At 44.9% G+C, this 20355-nt stretch overlaps 1 protein-coding gene across 1 annotated transcript in view; it reads left to right on the top strand.

Moving 5' to 3' along the window:
* Positions 1-3147: 3147 nt before the first annotated feature.
* Positions 3148-20355, top strand: part of TECTA (tectorin alpha) — a 69108-nt gene continuing 51900 nt past the window's right edge. The window contains exons 1-6 of the mRNA XM_059930181.1: positions 3148-3211; positions 6385-6518; positions 9173-9460; positions 13096-13233; positions 13578-13743; positions 17386-17798. Of these exons, the coding sequence (XP_059786164.1) occupies positions 3148-3211; positions 6385-6518; positions 9173-9460; positions 13096-13233; positions 13578-13743; positions 17386-17798 (1203 nt within the window). The remainder of the gene's footprint in view (positions 3212-6384; positions 6519-9172; positions 9461-13095; positions 13234-13577; positions 13744-17385; positions 17799-20355) is intronic.

Raw genomic sequence — 20355 nt, 5'->3', positions numbered from 1 at the left:
TCCTCCTGCCTAAAAAGCAGCATCCGTTTATGCCATCTTTGTAAAACACAAATTGTCTTGGGTTACTAGCTCCAAGCCACGCCCACACCACCTTTGGTCTAAATCTTGTCAAATCTTGGCTCACTTCACCCCTTCAAACAGAATAAACCCTCCTGCCGACATGGCATAAAAAGAGATTTTTGTCACTTTTTCCTCTGTGACCACTGAGTGTACACCCGGAATACACACTCACTAACTGGCTCCCCAGCCCAACCAGCGATAAACCAGCTCAGTCTGTCCTCAAGCACCTGGCACTTGCTTGCACCCAGATTCTCAGTCATTCTGATCCACTTATGCCGCCATCTTGTGTATCTGGTTAGCCCAGGTGGCATTTATCCCAGGAGCAGTCCTGCCCAAAAAAGGATGAAACATTTAATATGGGTCAAAAGGCTGAGATACAAATATCCACGAGTGCATGAAGAAAGTAGACCAAAGCAATTACTATGACACTAGCAGTTTTTAAAATAGAACCAACTATTTTGCTTCACGACATTTAGGTTGACTACTGGACTGAAACCTTAACAAAGGCTGGGCAAGGAAATGCTCTTTGAGGTGAGTCTTGGATTTGAGTTTAATTGTGTTTCGAACAGGCACCCAAAAACTCAGATTTTCTGTTACATAAATATGTGCCTTTGGGAGGAAAATAGTCATTTGACATCTGTAAGTAAATACATGTGGAGAATTCGTAAAACCTACTGAATTACCACGGGATTATGGGGAAAATATTGAATAATTTAGACTGAAAAACTAGTTTCCCAAACCTCTTGTCCATTTTAGAACAATTTGTTCAAAACTGGAATTATGTCTTTTAATAGAGTTGGCATTTAAATGTCTGGTCAGAGAGAACTTTGAAGCAATTTTTAAATTCCCATTGATTTACAGAGAGTTTTCTCCTGCTACCTTCAAATGATTTCCTTTTTTTAACAAGTCTCACTTTAAATATTTTGGATAGTAAACTTGGTTTCTGCCTTAGCCAATGTTTCTCATTCTGCATCGAACCAGACACCTTTTTACCTTGTTCACGATGCCTTTTAAATACTTACTGCAAATTTTCGTCAGGAGGGGTCTATCTGTCCCCACTCCCTCCAAGGACCCTCGCTGGGTATCTGTGGAGGTTTCCAGAGCCCTTGGTTTTTCCCTTGTGAAAGATCCTGCCTCGCGCTGGTTACCTGTCCCCTGGCCTAACCCCCTGCCCTGCGGTGTATCAGAGGGAAAAGGGCAGGAATAAAACCTAGAAAAGTTTGAGACAGTTTCTTTCAATACTTCATGCATACCTGTGAAAAAACAGGGTAGAGCCTATTTGTGGCAGCTGTTCAAAAGCAGAGAAACAAAAAAAGACTTTGGTAGAAAACCAACTTTATTTAAATATTGGAGGCAGCAGCTTTGTTTGGCGTTTGAATCCCATGCTGGTGGATGCTAATTCCGTAACATTATACAGTTGCCTTTTTTTGGGTACAAAGGTAGAAGGGGGGTTTTCTTCTGTGTTTTTCAGTGCAAAGTGATTCCGATCAGAAAGGACCAAGGTTTCAGCTCCAAGTAACTGACATTTCCATCTGAATCTACTCTCTTTTTTTTTTTTTAAGGGGGGAGAAAAAGGTCTAGTTTTTCAGGAAAAGAACCTCTCTACGCAATCCTGAAACTGATCTTTAGATTTACTTTTCCTTAATCAATAGAAGAAAAACTTGATTGCAACTCAACACTTATGTGACTCTAGCGCAGGACTAACTGAATTTTTGGTTTTGAGAGTAGGGGATTCAGACATCATTTCAGGAATCAGAAATAATTGGCAGCAAGTGGGGGAGAACTGACATGACTTCTTGTTTTACTTAATTTTTCCTGGCTTACCAAGATTTGGCTTAATATTTCCGACTCCATTCCTCCAGTCTCTGCAGAACAGGTTAGTGACATTTTTCATAAATACAAATATTTAAATGAATCCTCCTTCCTGCTCTCTGAACTGCTTCCCTAAGGACTCCAGTCTTAAACCTGCCTGACATCTCCTTCTGCTAAAAGCTGTGTGTGATCTCTGCTAAAGGCTTACTCCCATTTTCAGCAAAACTGACTAATATTTATTATGTGCTTAAGATTTCAATGTGTGTGCTTGACAACTGAAGATTTACAGTAAAACTCACAGAGGAGATTCACTGATTTTCCATGGAAGTCTGGCTGAAGAATTGTGATAGCTTCCAATAATTAGAGAAGGGTTTTTAGTTTTAAGAATGCTATTGGGAGCAAACTTCAGTGTCTACCCATGCACTTGGTGCTGACGCAGGAGTATGTATAATTTGGAGCTTGCATCTCAGCTCTACAGAGCGGCACAGATCATCCAAGGGGTAAAGCCACGGGTCCAACGGATTGTAACTAAAATGAAAACAAGTTCATTTTTGTGATGTTCTTTCTCTAATTAATTTGCTGTGACTAATTACTTGCTTGTGTACCGGATTCTATTTTTATTGTAATTCCAAGGAGCCACCCCTGGCATGGTTCTTTTTTTATTACATGTCTATTATTCATTTCACATATGGAAAGTCAGTGGACAGTCTTCTACAGCCTGTGACTCTGGTCTGTACTTCAGAGTGATGGACTGGCTCTATACTTTACAGAAGGTGATGGCAAACTCTAAATCCTCCTACCTGTAGGACCACATTGTGTTTTAACTGACTTTTATGGGATCCTGATTGAAAGCTGTTGTGAAAATTAGGAGAGCCTGGTCTCACAGAGGATGGATGTCTGTTCTAGAGACATAACAGGCATCTTTAGAGTGGGGTCCTGTTTTTCAGGGCTTTAGTAGCTGGAGAGTAGATGCCTTTCCTTGACTCATTGCCGTGCTCATTGATTCTTTATAACTTCCTGACAATTTGAATGATCTCATTACACTTCCAGACTGCTTCTCACGGGGGAATCTAATTTGTTCATGAGGTGTTGAACATAGGAGGGCCCGCCAGCATCCAGGGCATTTCATCCTGACTCAGAACTGTTGATGTCGTTATGTGAATGTTCTATGATGGTTGTGATGTGTCTTGGGATTTGCCACCAAACACACCTGGTGTTCTATTTACTCTGGCAAGCTGGGGATTTTTTTTCTCTTTTTCTTTTTAAAATTCCAGGATGAATTATTCATCATTACTTAGAATTTGGGTCTCTTTCATCTTCGCACTTGTACGGCACCAAGGTGAGTACTACAAAATTCCATAAAGCTCGTGATTAGCATGCCCTTGAATTTATAAAGAGACGCTTTTGTTGGAACTGTAATTGTCAGGGCAGGTGTACATGTGTCTACAGTTACAACAAGAAAAATGTAAATTAAATTCTGCCGTCAAGGGCAAAATACATTAACTTTGAATGATGTTCATTTACATTCCTACTTTTTCTTATTTCACTTCGAACACAGTTTGTATATACCAAGTTGCCCCATGTCAATGGAATAAATCTTTAAGATAATGCAAATTATTTTCATTAAAAGTACACGGGGTAGGTGTGTGTGTATCCCATGCCTGATGATTGATTCCAATGACGGCATTTAACTGGTGGCACAGACTTTAAAAAATACACTTGTTTAAGCCAAAATCAGGGAGTTCTAATGGCATTAATGTCAGTGACTTGAGTATCAGTGGCCATTTATAATGGCCAAAAATCTAAAGCTGCAAGTGAAATAAGAAAAATTTTCCCCTCCGTGATTCCTCCTTTTTCTCTATGTAGCATTGCCCCGGGTAGGTAGGAGATCACATGCATTTCTTTCTACAGTTTTTGAATTTTAGGCAAGAAAGGTGGAAAAGTCTATATCGATTTGAAACTTTTATGGCTAAAATTCTAGAGCATCTTCTTTGTTTTGTTTGTTTAGTTCAGCGGACACATGATTACAAGTCTGAGTGAACAGATCTATAAGGCGTGTGGAGCCCTAACATTTTTCTAGGATTGGATAAATTTAAGCAGTTGTAGCAGGCAGGCTATAGTGTGAAACCCCACAGTAATGAGTCCCACTGCCTCTAACCTCGTACTCCTGCTCTAAGAAAGTATGTCTTATTTGGTGAAAAAAAAAAAAAAAAAAGTTCTGGTAACATAAAGTTTATTGTAACATTCCTGGCCTAAAATCAGCATGGGTAAGGAGATTCTTTCTTTTGTTAACTCTGATTCTGTTGATAGGCTATGCTGTTAACAAGCTATATTTTTATAATAGTAATGATTTCTAAGGTAGGAATTACTGTAGTTTAAACCTACTCCCTTTTATTAGTCATTTTTTTAATTCAACAACTATTTGATAAGTACTTACCATATTAGATATCTCGATTATTTGTATTCTTCTTAAAATTGAAAATTGTTGATTGTCCATCCTTTCCTGTTCAAAATCATGAGCTGGTTAGGATCGTTCCTGAAGGGATGAATCTTGCAAATTTGTGTCACCTTTGGAGCAGAGAAAGAAGTTAGGGACAATCTCTCTGACCATAGTTTTCTGTCTCCTCAGGAGGGGCATGGATTTCTCATGTCCTAGGCAGATTGGCCAACACTGCCCCGAATACCAATTAATCTTTCCATTCAAATGATTACAATTCAGCGTGAATTTGAGACCTTGTTCACACTTGGACATCACTTCTAAAAAGTTCCCCATGAAGGATAAATCCATGACACGATTTGATTTATTATTATTAATTTGAGAATGTTCATTACCCTTCACATTTAATAAGTACCTGTGTATAATTCTATGATAGGGATTATGAAGAGATTTTTTAAAAAATTGCTTCCTTCTAGGAATTTGGAATTTGTTACTTCTATGTAATTATGACTGTTAGAGAAACCTTTTTTGTCTACTGATTGTGACATTAAATAAAGCACGTGGGCTGAGTGCCCCTGTGATAAAACTAACTACAGCACCTCCCAAAGATTTCCTTTGGTTGGCTTCACAGAGACTTCTGAAGGTTGGGGGGGGGGGGCGATGCTTATACACTAATGACCAGGTTCGTTTTCCCCACTTCCCTCTGATGCTAGTTAGCCCTGGGAAACAGAGCAGCTCTTCCTCCAGGCAGACCTCCCCTCATTCCCTGCTCCACGAGGAGAGAAGCTGGCACTTGGCCAGGCACTACTGAGCTGCTTTCTGGTCACTCGGCCACTCTCTTACATGAGCTGCTCTCTGCTCACTTAAAGGCTCCCAAAAGAGCAGGGCAGCCCTTGGTGGTTTCTCGCCAGCCTATCGGCTCCATCAGCACAGAGCAGGGATTTTCCCAAGGAGGGGCCCCCCGACCTGAGGATGGGGCATCAACATCTGCAAGCAGGTGCCTCACGAACTGTCAGCAGAAGCCCCAGATGGATTTGCCACACATGATTTAAGAAGATGGAAGCATAGATGATGTTCAATTGCTCTATTTTCATCCAAGAAAAGAAAGGACAGAGGCAAAGAAACATTACACCCCAGATATAGATTATTTCATAAATGCCATTGGACCTGATCATCAGAAATGTAGACCCTGGGGAAATTGTCTAATTTCTCTTTCTGAACTGGGCCACCCCTTGCAAGAGTTTGGATGAGAAACTTCCGAGAAACAAGCCAGCTTGCCAAGAGAGGTGGTGACACGGTTACAGGAGGGGAGCTGTGTGTCTGTGTGATGACTCTCACCTTTGACCAGGATGATGAGTAAGCGCCCCGAGCCTCCTCCCCAAAGAGTGCTCAGAGGCCCAACCTCCTTGGCCCCGGAGGCTCCCATGTCTGTCTTTGTAAACAGGAGCTGGGCAGAGAGAGACTTCTCATGGGGCCGGAGCTCAATCAAGGTCATTCACAGGCCAGTTACTACAAACCCTCTCTTCCCACTCTTGTCCCAGATCCAACTATTGTTTATTTCCTCTGTGATCTGGTATCTTCTCCTATTGTGCATCTGGAGGAAGGGGACTCCTTTCAGGAAAAGACTTGATAGTAGAATTCTTGAGCTAGAAGGGAGTCTCGTAGCCACCGGCCACGTTCTCTGTACATTGCCTTCCGATCAAGGATTCAGCGGGCTAAACCACACCAGAGCTAGAGGCACCTCTCAGTGCTCTGAGAGCCCCAGGCAGGGCTGACTTCACAACCTTGCAGCCAGTGTTAACCACTGCTGTCTCCTAAATGTATGGAAACGTAGAAATGAAGCGGGAAGTGATTTCTCTTAAGGAGAAATGCCATCACTTCCACGCTCCCCTTTCCAGAGGCAGAAGATAACGCACCGTGTCCAGCTGAGGTTGAGGATAAATGAAAAGGCTGTCTGACTTACACGTCGTTTGTAAGACTTACTGAAAGAAGCTGGCTTTAGTGGGTGGGAGGAAAGCAGCCTGCCGAACCGAAGAGGGATCGGCCGTCTACCTAACCGCCCTCTCTCTTGACAGTTCAGCCCAGGGAGCTCATGTATCCATTTTGGCAGAATGACACCAAAACCCCTAAAGTAGACGACGGAAGCTCATCTGAGATTAAGCTGGCCATCCCCGTCTTCTTCTTTGGCGTTCCTTACCGCACCATCTATGTAAGTGACAAGCGGCCCATCTGTTGCTCTAGGGCTCTCCCACCTTGTTGGTCATTAAGGAAAAGTATTTTAAATACTTTCTTCCAGGGCTCTGGGAATGGAGGATTTGTCGGCAGCCCAGATGACGAGTTCTGAGATTTCATGAGGTGACAGGTTTTATGATTAAGAAAGTCAAAGGTATATTTCATGGCTAATGTTCATAGCGGAGGAGTATACAGAGCAATGGATTGCTTTTGCGGGTGATTAAACACCCAAGTGAAGCAGAGGCCCCAATGCCAGGAACATCATTTCTGCCACTAGACAAGATAAAAAGATACAATGAACCACAATAGGAGCAATAACAATTTTCTTTCCCTTCTTGGGGTGTGAAGACTTTAGGCATCTGCTCTTCTTAGGCTTCCTACCAATTTGGAGCAGAGTCAGAGCAGAGGGGTACTCAACTATTATATAAAGGTTGTTTGCAGAATTGGCCAACCTCACCGGGTCTGAGATACGCCATAGGGTCTCATTGTCAAAGCTGCATGAAGAAATGGTGTCATTTGCTGTCAGAGCTCTGCTGGGCACCTGTGTTCTCAGGTTATTTTTGATTTTTTGATCATTGGAATTGCTGCTAGTGAGACTACAGCACATTGACAAGAAGATTCAGAGCAACTGAACCTGTCTTGATTTTCGGCCTTAAAAGAATTGAGTGAAGCAAATGTAGATTATATTACAGCCTATTCTATTCTGCGCCCTGCCCTGGAAGAAGAAATAAAACTCCAGGCACCTCCATCTCTGGCTTCCTCTGCATCCGGGACCTCTATCTTCCCCAACTTTTGATTGATAGCTCAAGGCTGACTCCCACTAGAAAAGAGTTCCCTCTTCCATTACGTAACCTGTGGGCCTTGAACTTGCAGCATCAGCATCACCTAGGCACTTGCTAGAAATGTCACTTCTCAGGACCCACCGCAGACCTACCGAATCTGGGAGGGGGCCCAGCTATCTGTTTGAACAAGCCCTCCAGGGAATTCTGATGCCCACAAAAGTTTGAGAACCACTGCTCTTAACTATAGAATATAATCAAAACACATCTGAGTCATCACCAACTTCCTCTGCTAGTCTGTGTGTTTTAATTACACCACTGTTCCCCAGAAAACACATTGCTCCGGCATCCTGAAATGCCTCTTATGCTCTACTCACTGTAGAGCCTCCTTAGTCTATAACAGCTGATTGTACGTTTCTGAATGTGTTGACCTGATTTTGGAGATGAGAGGGATGCACAGGATTTCCATTCTGGAAGCCTTGGTCTCCTAGACCGCTAGAGCACATGTATTTAGTCAAGCTCCTCTTTCTCCTCCATTGTACTAAGTGACATGGAGTCTGAATAATTCTTGCCTTTGCAGAAGGAGGGTCCTTAATTTGGGGGAGGCTTATTTGAGGGCAAATTTTTCCTTGGGTTTCCAGCACTTTAAGTCATGCAGTCTTGTTCAGGCTTCTGGGTTGTTCACTGATACTTGCAGACAGTAGACTCTCAATGTCCTTGTAGCTGGATCTCCAGCTTCCTTTCCAAACTGCACACCCTTGCTTCCCAAATAGGTTGACATACCCTTGGCCCAGGTACGATAACTTATCTCTGGGATCTGGGTCACTGTTAATGTCCATAATATTACTAATTAAATATGAACCTAACAATAGAATGTTCTCTATTGAGGAATTGCAAGTATTCCCACCACAGACACTCCTGCTGTTGAAACCATACAAGCCTCTGGGTTAAATTAGCTTCATGTACCAACATATTGAGCTGCAGACACAGGCAGAGGCAAATTGTTTACAGATCCTGTTTATGAGTATATATATCGGCTTCTTATTTGCAGTAAGGTTTAGTAATTTAATAAGTTTACTAAGCCATTTACAAATCATGAAGAAATCACCATAAGATAGTCATTTACATATACAATGTAAAGTTTTCATGTCTCCATTTTGTGCAGAGACTATACAAAGAAGCTAACAAACTACAAGAGCTGTAATGGAATTGGGCTTATCTGTAGATTGTAACCTTACCTTTTTCTGGGTACCGAGTGGTTCTGACATCAATAGAAATCCTTTAAATGTCTCATCCAGGGTGGGATATGGTTCATCTTGAGATCTGAGTTTGGTGATGGAGTATTTGATTTACCTTTTACTGACACTCCTCTTTTGTCATGTAATAGGAATGAAGGTCTAATATAGAGTTCCTCAGTTTTTTAATCTAACTTTCTGCTTCCATGTTTTTTGGTTTCTTTCCTGTCTATTTTGCATCTGTAACTCTGGATCTTCTTTACTGCCTACATAGGCCACTGCCTAGCCCAACACACACACACACACACACACACACACACAATCCAGTAGCATTTGATAAGTATAAATAAAGACAGGATAGAGAACATGAAAATGAGGCTGATTATTAATAAGAAATGCAGCTGGCTACAAATTGAAAGTGAAAGGAAACCAATGAGTTTGTCTGGAAGCAAATGAACCTCCTAGCTGAGAAATGGAAGCTGCTGTTTGGGGGTTCTGGTTCAGTAGTTTAAAAGTCGTTTCCATTCAGATGATTAGGCAAGCGTCTGTCTTGGTTTATGACTCTGAAATTGTCATAGTCTCAGATCCACTGTGCAAAACCTCTTTTATTTTTGTAGGTCAATAACAATGGAGTTGTTTCATTCAACGTGCTAGTGAGCCAGTTCACGCCCGAATCTTTTCCCCTGACGGATGGGAGGGCCTTCATTGCTCCATTTTGGGCAGATGTGCACAATGGGATTCGAGGCGAGATCTATTACAGAGAGACCATGGACCCTGTCATCTTGAAAAGAGCCACCAAGGACATCAGGAAGTATTTCAAAGACATGGCAACCTTCTCTGCCACTTGGGTTTTCATTGTGACCTGGGAGGAAGTCACGTTTTATGGAGGGAGCAGCACCACACCTGTAATCATTCAAATTTTCCCTTTTCCACTTCGTATTCTGACGTCTAATTCTTGTCCATCTTCACTACTGTGAAGGAGTCTAATTGTTAGAGCTGAAGAATGTCAGTTTCCTTGAGTTAAACTGAGGAGTCTTGCTACCCACTTTCCAGGAAACAGAGGGAGCTATCACACCTAACCAGTCCAGTCAGCTGTAATATTTCAGAAGATGTGTCATCTCTATCACGAACCATTACAAATGTCTAAAAAGAAGCCCTCCACAATTTTCTTGCAGTAGGTAGCATTCCTATTTTGCAGGAGAGTGATTGAGGCACTGAGACCCCATACGATTAGGGACCCACCAGGAACCCAAAGGTCCCTTTTCCTTACCAGAGGGCCAAATGCCTCTCTCCATCAGCTAATTTCCTTTTTTTCTTTTTTCACAAAACCTGATAGGAAAAGGAAACTAGGGTGTCCGTTTGGAGCCAAATGATCTGGCTCATTTTATTATGTTATGACCTTTTTAAAAATTGTGACCAGAGCTAGAATTATTCATATTTGATGCTAATTGGATTGGGCAGTTAAAGTGTTTCATGAATAAAGTTTCAGCATCTGCTCAGAAATCCTAAATGGGCTATCAAATAAAAGTCATATAAGAAAGATTATCACTGGCATTATTATAGAGATCATCAACACTCTACATAAAGGGACAGAACATTAATTTTCAGGAAAGCCTGCAGTTTGTTTGGATGACTTTGGCAATGGAGTTTTTTGAAGCAGCAGATGCGTCTTCAATGTATAATTTCCAGTAAGCAAAGACACTCAGAAATCTTCCCTCCGCTTTCTTAGGATTATTTCCAATTCCATCTGTTTTCCGATTTCCTTGGCGATGAGTCAGTTGTTTCAGGGTGGAACAGAAACTACTGAGTTAGAGACAGAGGTGGAGAAGTGCTGGGCTTGCATTTCGTAGCTGCCCTGCTGTGAGCACCCGGCCTCTTTGCACCGTCTGACCAGGGCATTGCAATGCACTTTATCACTAAGAGGTTCTGGGGAACAGAAAGATACAAGTTTAAACAGTGGATGCACTGGCTAGAAATAACCTCTAAAGAAGCAAAAATTTCCCTCTGTCATGTAATGGATTGCTAATGACTCCTTGGGTGATGTTTTATGTCCTTGAACCTCATACCTTACAGCTTTAGGATGCAGGATGCCAGCGATCGATAAATTTTAGTGTCAGAGGGAGAAAACAAAAAGAGAAGAACTGCCCATCAAATGCTGACCACCAGTTTTTCAAATAAACTTCCGTTGGCAGTAAAAATGGCAAGATAATTTAGATACTTCCTGGTTTGTACTTTGGCGTAAATTTCTGGACTAGGTGAGGACTCTTTCAGTGAGGATGAATGAGGTAACATCTAAGTGCTTTGAGCTCCTTGGAGAAAAAGATGATAAAAATCCTCCAGAGCTGCGGGAGTGTCCATCCGTCCCTGTCGTCGAAATCGGCCCCCTCTTCCATCTCCCATTATCCCAGGCCCCCCCTTCTTTAGAGGAACACGTATCAACAGACCAACTAAACACTGGGCATGAGAGACCTTTTAGAAGCAGAAGCCCAGTAGAAAGTCAAGAGGATGTGTTTACTTTAAGGAAGGAAAACTAATATTTACTGAGGCTGACTGTCAACCCAGGGCTGTGATAGGCTATCTTTGCAAATCATTTAACCCTCACAAGCATGTTCCCAAGGAAGCTCGGCCGTCCACTTTAAAGGTGAGGGAACAGGCCCAGAGAAGTTAAGTAACTTGCCCAAGTGCCAAGAAAAGGGATTTGAACCTCATATGAGGCAGAGCAGGGTGCAAACCCAGTCTCCTAACTCTGAATGCTAAGCTCTTTCCTCAGCTGCCCCCTCCAGGTAGCGTTAGAAGTCCTCTGAAGTATAAAAGGGCTTTTCAAGAATTAAAAACATGGTTTTACAAGAACAGATCCAGAGGAGTCTTACAACCCATGTTGAAGAGTTACCTGTGGGGGGGTGGGGTGTGAGAGTGAGGGAGAAGGTGCATGAGGGCGAGCCAGCTTCTGGAGCGTTCTTAGGATGGCTGGCTGGTTTTAACGTGACTTCTGGGATCAGACATGGGTTGCTTTCAAGACCTGCTTGGACCAAAGATATTTCCAACTTCATTTCAGGGGAAGGAATTCACATCCGGAAGGAGCATCCTGGTCTGAAGGAGGGTTTAGTTTTGGTCCTTGTGTGACCTTGACTTTATGCCTTTCTCTTGAATCTGACCCCACAGCGGCCATATAGGTGACTGCTCGGTCCTCTCTGTGTCCCACTTTGCCCTTTTGTTGAGCGGGGCCAGAGAATGGAGGCATAAACCTGGGTGGCTCTATCATAAACGCCATCAGCTGTGGCAAGCACAGAGCTTGAGGAGAAAGTTCTCGTGTACAAAAAGGGCTTTTCTTTACTTGCACCTTTTCTCCCTCCCTGGGACTGTCTAGGATGGGAGATTTGGGGCTTCTAAGATCCTTTACCCCAGTTTGATTACACAGGATAAGGATGTGGGTCTTCCTCTGCATCTGACAGAATGTTAACCAGGACGGTATCGGGCAGCTAGGAAAATGCTAGGTTTGAATGGAAAAGGTCGAAGCAGCCTCTCCTTTTAACTCTATTTTTTACTTGAATTTCCTGAAAACATGCATCAGGGGGTAGGGATTAGCAAAGGGAAATAGTAAAGGACAGAGTTTGCTACAGCTTGTTTCTGGAAACTGTTTGCAAGACTGATTTGAATGTATATAACATCTCTGTCCTAAAAAGTTGAAACTTAAAACCGTGTGTAATGACAGTGCACGAAGAGATCAGACTGGGAGCTCTGGCTCCAGTTCTGTTTTCTGTTGCTGGGTCATTGTGGAATTTCCAGTAATTCATTTCCCTGAGCCCTCAGTTTTCTTAGCTCCTACGATGGGAATGGGCCAAAAATGTGCCCGTCTTAGCATTGGTTGAGGTACAGATGGGCGTGGAGAATTTTGCAGATATAAAGTGACGCATAAATGCTCCATTAGAGGAGCAATTTCTCCCCACAAAGTGCTTTTTAAAAATCACTTTCCAACCTGCATTTAAAAGAGGGGGAGACGTCTCACCAAGATTAGCGGAGTGTTCCAGGAAGCGAGAGAGCAGGGCCCATGCCACCACTAGAGTCACACCGACTGGCATTTTCGTGCTCTGCCCTCTCCCTCCCCATCCCCCCACCCCACCCCCACCCCCGCCCTACCCCACCTGCTCTGGGAACAGGTGCTCACAGCCCTCTCCCCAGCTCCACTAGTTCCTATAGTTTATTCTCATGCTGCCATCTATAGGTGCCCACGTATTATCACACGCTGAGTCGGGCCGCTGACTTTCCTGTCTGGTACCTGTCAGAGATGTAAGAGGGACGCTGAGTCAGCCTCTAGGTTATTCTCAGGCCATTTCTCTTCTGGATGCACAGCCCCACATGTCTTGCTTTTCCCACTGGAGGGGAGAACATATTTGGAGAGAAGGCGGAGCACCGAGGCTGGGGTCGGAGCAGCTCTGAGCTGCTTGCGTGGGGAGGGGGCAGGGTAAAGGGAGCTGCTACCGGGGAGAGGAGCTCCTGGGGGTGTGAGTCCTGAGCCCGCCCGCCCATTCGCATCCTGCAGGTGAACACCTTCCAGGCCGTCCTGGTGTCTGACGGTTCCTATACGTTCACGCTCTTCAATTATTACGAAATCAACTGGACCACGGGGACGGCGAGCGGCGGTGATCCCCTGACGGGTCTTGGGGGAGTGATGGCACAGGTAGGCGCTTCATCCTCCTATGTGTTTCTGAAGCACTGCACTCTCTTCTTATGCTCTCAGCATCTGGGGGGGGATCCTGCTTTGAACTGGAGAAGCGTGTCTGACCCTGCAGGTTGACTGAGGGACTAGTGTTGCCCATCTTTGACACCTGGATCCGGGTGTGGCATGAACTAGCGGGCCTTTATCACCTGAAATGGGGGCCCCAGAGACTCCAGGAAAAGGGGTCTCTTGATTTCAGGTGTGCTGAAAACAAGATGGTGGGCGAGTAAACCAAGGTCGGGGCGGCGGGCTGGGGGGGAGTTGATGTGTGTGCTCGAAAGTCTGCTCTCCCTTTTGTGCTCTAGGCAGGATTTAATGGTGGAAACCTCACCAATTTCTTCAGCCTTCCGGGGTCAAGAACCCCTGATATTGTGAATATCCAAGAGACCACAAACGTCAATGTTCCAGGTCGCTGGGCATTTAAAGTTGATGGGAAGGAAATTGACCCAGCCAATGGCTGCACCTCCAGAGGTAAAGGCATTTCCTCTTCTCTGAGGCAAAGCAAGGTTTGTTTCGTTTAGATAGACAGGCAGGCTTTTAAGCCACGGTGGGGGGGACTCATTGCTGATGCTTTACCCTTTGAAGTCTCCCGTCTGGGTTATGGAGATCAAGGTAATTTTCGCATGCACGTTCATCACTCCAGGAGCTGAAACCCTGCGCTGGCCATACTGTGGTTTCTGAAGTCTTTGCCTGGGGTATGAACACAGGTCCCCATTGGGAACTGCTCCAAAGTGGATGAGGCTCTTGAATGATTCCTCAGCCGGAGGGACAGAAGGGAGCCCTCCTGTTTAACATTATTTTTGTTGTCGTTGTTGTTGCCATGTCCCCCTTTAAATTTTCCTTCTCTTCTTTACTCCTGCTCTGCCATCTGCACTTTGTAGATCCATGGGAGTGGGTGAACTTGGAGCATCACCAAGTCTGTACGAGAGTAAACCAGTACTTCCTAGTATGATTAGAAAGAAAGGAAAAAACGTGTCATAGTCTTTAGGGTAGCTTCTCCTAAAATCCTCCAAGCAGCAGCAAAACATGCAGGAATTTAGGGCGAAGCAAAGCCGGCTTTAGGTCTGTGTGAACAAGCTGTAGGTGAACCTCAGTGGGTTTCCTTTACATGGGCATCCAAAGTTTGGAGCCTCCTCTGAAACGTCAAAACCCCTTTGGAGGTACAAAACAGTCCAGGACTCTCACAGGGACGCCATGGTTTATAGATTCCTGCTTCTTATATGTCTAAAAGTATTCAGAAAACAGGATTTCTGGGCATATTTCTGCCTCTAGGAGTGGAGGCTATAGCAACTAGAATTAGTCAATCATCTATCCATCTGTCTGTGCATTTATCTACCCATCCACTCACCCACTCACCTACCCACCCATCTACCCATCTACCCATCCGTCCATTCAGCCTTCCAGCCACTGCATCTTTCCAAATGCGCTTAGCCACTCTCTTAGGTGCTGAAGATGGTGCTTGCTCTGGACCCCCGTGACCCTACCATGGTAGAGAAGACAGCAGAGAAACAGTGATGACACGATGTAAGACCTATTATGAGAGACATGAGTGCAGGGTACTGTGTAAGCACAGAAGATGACCCCGGGGAAAATGCTTCCCGATTCCTAAGAAAGTTATGGGTTGGGATGAAAATTTCAGGAGGTCTCTTGCCCCCCTTCCATTGAGAGCATGGCCAGGTGACCTCTGTGTCTCAGCAGGCCTGAGGGCTTTGATTTGTGTAATAATCAGAAGAGCCATATTCACCTGATCTGAAATGCCCACACCCTCTGCCCCCATCCCCTGCGCTGTGGTCACCCTTATCAAACCTCTGCTTTTGCTCTGAGGAAAGGTCTTTTGTGAAGATGGCCTGCCTGGGCATCCTTGCTTCTGTGGACTCTGTAAAGTCCTCCATGTTCAGAAGAGCAAATAAATGTTTAGAGCTAAGCCAGTATTAAACTGGACAGAAAAGAATCTAGCTCCAAAGGTCACCAGGATTTCAGAGATTGCGCTCTCCTCCCTTACAGAGTGTAAACACATCTTCATCTAAGGTCTGTGAAGATACCAAACCAATGCTCCGTTATCTCTCTCGCTTTTATGGCCTGGGCTAGGGACCTACCCAACGTCTCTCGCCTTTGTCCAAGTGTCATGGAGCTGACTGGCTGTGGCCGTGCTACCTAAGTGCCGGGTGACAGCCTCTCCTTGAGTCCCGGGAATGAAATGCTGTGATAATGGAAAACACTGGCTCGCAGAGCTGTGGGGTTGGTCAGATGCCAGCTGCGTACAAAGTCCTCACTTTGACTTCATTCTTTCCCTCCTGAGTTATGGCTTTGGGTTTCATATACAGGACAAATTCAATCTCCTCATACAGGCTGCTGTGCATTTTAATGTGCCACTGGACATACATCAGTCTAATGAGATGGGAATTTGGCCTGGGCAATAGCAGGGGAAGTGTTGCATAGAGCTGGTTTATTATATCATCATTTTGCAAACAGAATTATCTCAGAGAGTCTACCTTTTTGTCCAAACCTCCTCTATTCAAAGGCATTTCTCCCTCATTTATTGGAAGCCTGAGAAAGCGGAGACTGGAAATCATACCGAGCAGAGGCTGCTAGAATATGTGCAGCCTGGGTGAGTGCCAGAGGGCATTGAGGTTGGAGGGGCCTGTTTTCAGGGCTGATGCATCTGACCTACTGGGACTGTGAACACATCTATTATCCCGTCCAGGGGCCGCATGAAACATAACTGCCCGCTGAGACATAATTGTTCCTGTCGGACAGACATTGAAAGGACTGTCCAACTGCCATGCCTTCTGCCTGGGTTCACCTGGCAGCTTTGTGCTCTGCACTAGGTATTCAGTTTTACAAAAATTTGAGAAACCTTTTCAAGCTACAGTTTCAAACTATAGTTACTCCTGGTGTATGATATTGTTTACAATTCTTAATGTTGTATCTTTGATACCTTCCTTTTCAGACAGTCTCAATGTACAAATACTTCTACCTTATTGACCTGGGCCAACTTTTTATAGCATCTCTGTTCCCCAGGAGGCAGGGATGAGAAAATAACCTTGTCCACATTCTATGGGTTAGAACATGAAGACAGGTGGAAGTTCAGTCAGTAGTCTTGGCAGTTGATTGCAGACTTGTGACCATTGCCCAGTTCTCTTGACTCCAACCCCCAACCAAGGATTAGGTCATAGCCCCCAGCCCAGAGATGCTCCCGTTGTCAGCTGAAGGTTGATGTGAAGAACTGGTAGATTTCAAGGTTTTTGGTGGGGGAAATCATTCATTTAGAGAAATGGTTTTAAAGACTGAATGCCTACCAAGGCAATAGAAGTATTTAAAACATTAGCACATCCCTTAGAACCATTTCCCCTCCCCATCTCACTCTCCTCCTGACCTAGATTCTGTCAAGAAGTTCTGTCCAGGGGATAAAGAGAGAGGAGTGCTGGACTTAGACCGGGCCTAGGGTGAGGGGAGAAGACAACTCGTGTAGGTGTAAGTTTTGCCTAAACAGTGTCTACAGGATTTATGAGCCCGGGAATGTGGGAAGCCAGGGGTCAGCCCTTTCCAGAATCTTCCCAGGAGGCCTGGGATTTATTTGTGGGTCTGACTCCTGATTCTTTTCTGGCACGTACTGAGCCCCCAACAGCTGTTTGTTGAGTGAGTGGATGAGTGAATGAATGATCACGTTAGCAAATGAACCGACAGTGTTGCCAAGTTACCCAGGGTGTGGGGGAGGGCCTTCTTTCGGAATACCCTTCCTCTTATCGCCGAAAGGAAGGCAAGGACTGCCGTGTGTCCTGGTGTATCCCATGGAGTGAGACAATGTGTCTTTCCTTGAATGAAAGTGTGCTCACCAGTGGTGGTGACAATAATGTCAAGAGCTTAGATTGGATTCAGACAGACTTGGCTTGGAATCCCAGCTTCGCGGTCGAGTTGCTGAGTGATTTGGATGAATTACCTAACTTCTCTTAAGCCTCAGTTTCCTCACTTGACAAGTGAGGGCAACACTTCATATCTAATCGGGTTCTTTTGTGGATTAAACGGTATAAGGCAAGTAAAGCCTTTCGCCCGATGCTGGGCACAGAAGGTAAATGCTCAATAAATGTTAGTTCTCCCGTCCTTATTCCCCAGGACAGTTCCTTCGGCGAGGGGAGGTGTTCTGGGATGACCTGAACTGCACCATCAAGTGCCGCTGTCTGGATTTCAACAATGAGATCTACTGCCAGGAGGCCTCCTGCAGCCCCTACGAGGTGTGCGAGCCCAAAGGCAGATTCTTCTACTGCAGCCCGCTGGAGACCAGCACGTGCGTGGTATTTGGGGAGCCGCACTACCACACGTTTGATGGCTTCCTCTTCCACTTCCAAGGCTCCTGTGCCTACCTGCTGGCCCGACAGTGTTTGCACACTTCCAGCCTCCCCTTCTTCAGTGTGGAGGCCAAGAATGAGCACCGGGGGGGCTCAGCCGTCTCCTGGGTGAAGGAGCTCTCGGTGGAGGTGAATGGCTACAAGATTCTCATCCCCAAAGGAAGCTATGGAAAAGTCAAGGTGAGACCCTCTCCGTCCTTCACGGGGAGATGGAGAAGCTGGAGGTACTTCAGCCTGGGGAAGACGTTCCCAGATCTACTGCTGTTTGCCCTTTGTACCAAAAAGATGCATGGATCTTTGTAAAGATCCATGCAAATATCTTGTAAAATTCTTTACTAGGCTAAATTTCGCTTGTACAAGAGCTAACCTAAGCTTTCTCTTTGACATGTCTATCTGCTGTTTATCTTAAAGTACATTTAAGCCCTTAGTTGACACAAACACACACACACACACACACACACACACACACACATCCAAGCTCAGACGTAACTGGGAACAGAAGTAAATTGTTTCTCATGAACATGGCTTGCAACAATGGTAGCCACATGGCCATGCCCTGGAGACAGTGTAAACACAAAGTACAAACCTGTAATTCACCACAGCTTTTGATTAACAATCCTCACATCCCCCCATCCTGTTTACCCAAGAGCTGTGGCTTCATTCTCCGGGAAACATCCAAACTGATTGGTGTAGCCATAGGCACTGCCTGCCTGTCCAGGCAGCTGGAGTGGGCTCGGTGATTTCTTTAGTGAAGCCTGGGTGGAAAGTTCCCCTGAAAGCTTTACCCAAACACCGCTTTAACAGAATCCCCCACTCCTGCTTGGAATGGGAGAGAACACGGATCTCTGTGGTTCGTTTAGCATATGCAAATGACTCCTGTCCCTGTCTACCTGGATTTCAGGCTGGGGCATTGACAAAAGAGGGAGAACAAAAAGCCAGTAGCAATTACTCAATTTGTGGAGGCCCCAAGTTTCATGATGTTAATGGAGACCTCGTGGCAACCGTATATTTATTCAAACAATAATAACCAGGACCTCAAGGGGTTGATTGCTGCAACCCTATGCAGTCCTTAATCCCCAAGCATGGAGGTCATCACAGAGATTACAAACCAGAACTGATGCCAGTGCAGGGAGGTCTTTCTTTTTTAAAAAAACGTGTTGTAGTTTTAATTGATGCAGCGTGTCCAACAAAAGGCAGGACCGAGGAACTAATTCCACTTTTTCTGGCTCTGCCCTTCCTAGGTCTGTGCAGCGTATCAGTGTCATAATTAGAAAAGTGGGCTATTACAGCGGTTAAAATGCCAATTTGCTTGTTATTTGGTTAGTCTCCCTAGAGACAGCTCTGTAAATCAAATCAGAGGTAAGAATTCGGCTGCAGAAGTTTGGAGTTTTTCCCTTTCAAATTTCTACTGTGCTGTTGAGCACTACACTTGTCCTTGTAGATAGATGCTAACATTTCCAGCTAGAAAAATGTTTGCTAGCTCTCCCCTACTTCCTTGTCTTGTGGGGATGATGTGTACAATATCTGAAGTTGGAAAAGAAAGCTTCACGCTGTATTCCTATTTTCCATTTTGATTAAAATTCTTTTCCCTTCACAGTCAGACTCTTTTTTTTAGAAGGAAAGGGGCTCCAGCAGCTCTGCTAATTTTGCGTGGCTCTCTTCCATCGTCCGAGCATAGGGCATGGATTCCTCAATTTTCTGTAGCGACAGGGAGATGTGGACGTGAATGTAAATGTTTCAGAAAGAAAAGGTTATGTGATTCCAACTGCAAGCAAACAATGGCTCCCTTTTCCTTTTGCCAAATGGCTTCCGAGCGTCTCTGAATACACCTGCCCTGCTGGGGAGGGTGCCTCCATGGATGACAGAGACCCCACCCGGGGTGAAGTGGGGACAGGCAAGGGGGGGTGGGAGGCAAGAAGAAGCCTGATTTGCCGACTTCCAGACACGCAGGGCGGGGCCTTGCAAACAGATCTTAACGAACAGGTTGCCTTTCTCCATATGCTGGGGTTAGGAATTTGGGCTCTGAATATGCATTTTCCCCCTTTGAAATGTTCTCAAGTGACAACATAAACAATTTAGGATTGTGTATGCTAATGCGGCCAAAGAAAGCCAGCTAACATCCGTATATAGTAAATGTCTCCTTTTAACTAATACTTATCAGTTTTCATCTTTCTCCCCCAGATAAAACTGAGTAGTTTAGGGTACACCAGGGAAAAGAGTGCCAACGCCAAATAGCTGATGGTGACAAAGAGCTCTGATTCTAGGGTCAGATCTGCACAAGCCTTGGGCCACCACTGCCAGCTGAGTGGCCTCTCTGAGCTTTACTTTCTCCACCTGTAAAACGGGGTAATCGTGTCATGTCTAGAAGGCAGGGCTCTTTGCTGTAGTTTGGACTTGGCTACCCCAACTCAGCACTGGACAAAGGCAGCAGGAAGCAGTGGAGGGTCTGGTCCTGTCACCCACAAATTATGAAAGCCCTGAATCTCAATTTCCTCATCTGCAAAAGGGGGAGATGGTAAGGACCTTCTTAGGTTGTTGTGAGGATGAAATAGGATAGCCACGTGTGCGACAGCTAGTACAAAGCCTGGCACCCAGTAGGCACTCAATACATGCTCATTCCCACACTGCCATTCCCACCGAAAGTTCTTCTCATTCTAAGACCTGTCCTACGATGCTACTTCTCTCTCCTAACCTTGCTCCCACCTAACCTTGCCCCTACCCACTCCTGGGAGAGACA

This window comes from Balaenoptera ricei, chromosome 8 (genome assembly GCF_028023285.1).
Source record: "Balaenoptera ricei isolate mBalRic1 chromosome 8, mBalRic1.hap2, whole genome shotgun sequence".
Classification (NCBI taxonomy): domain Eukaryota; kingdom Metazoa; phylum Chordata; class Mammalia; order Artiodactyla; family Balaenopteridae; genus Balaenoptera; species Balaenoptera ricei.
Note: the sequence above shows the minus strand (reverse complement) of the source record. Positions and strands in the feature narration are given on the sequence as shown.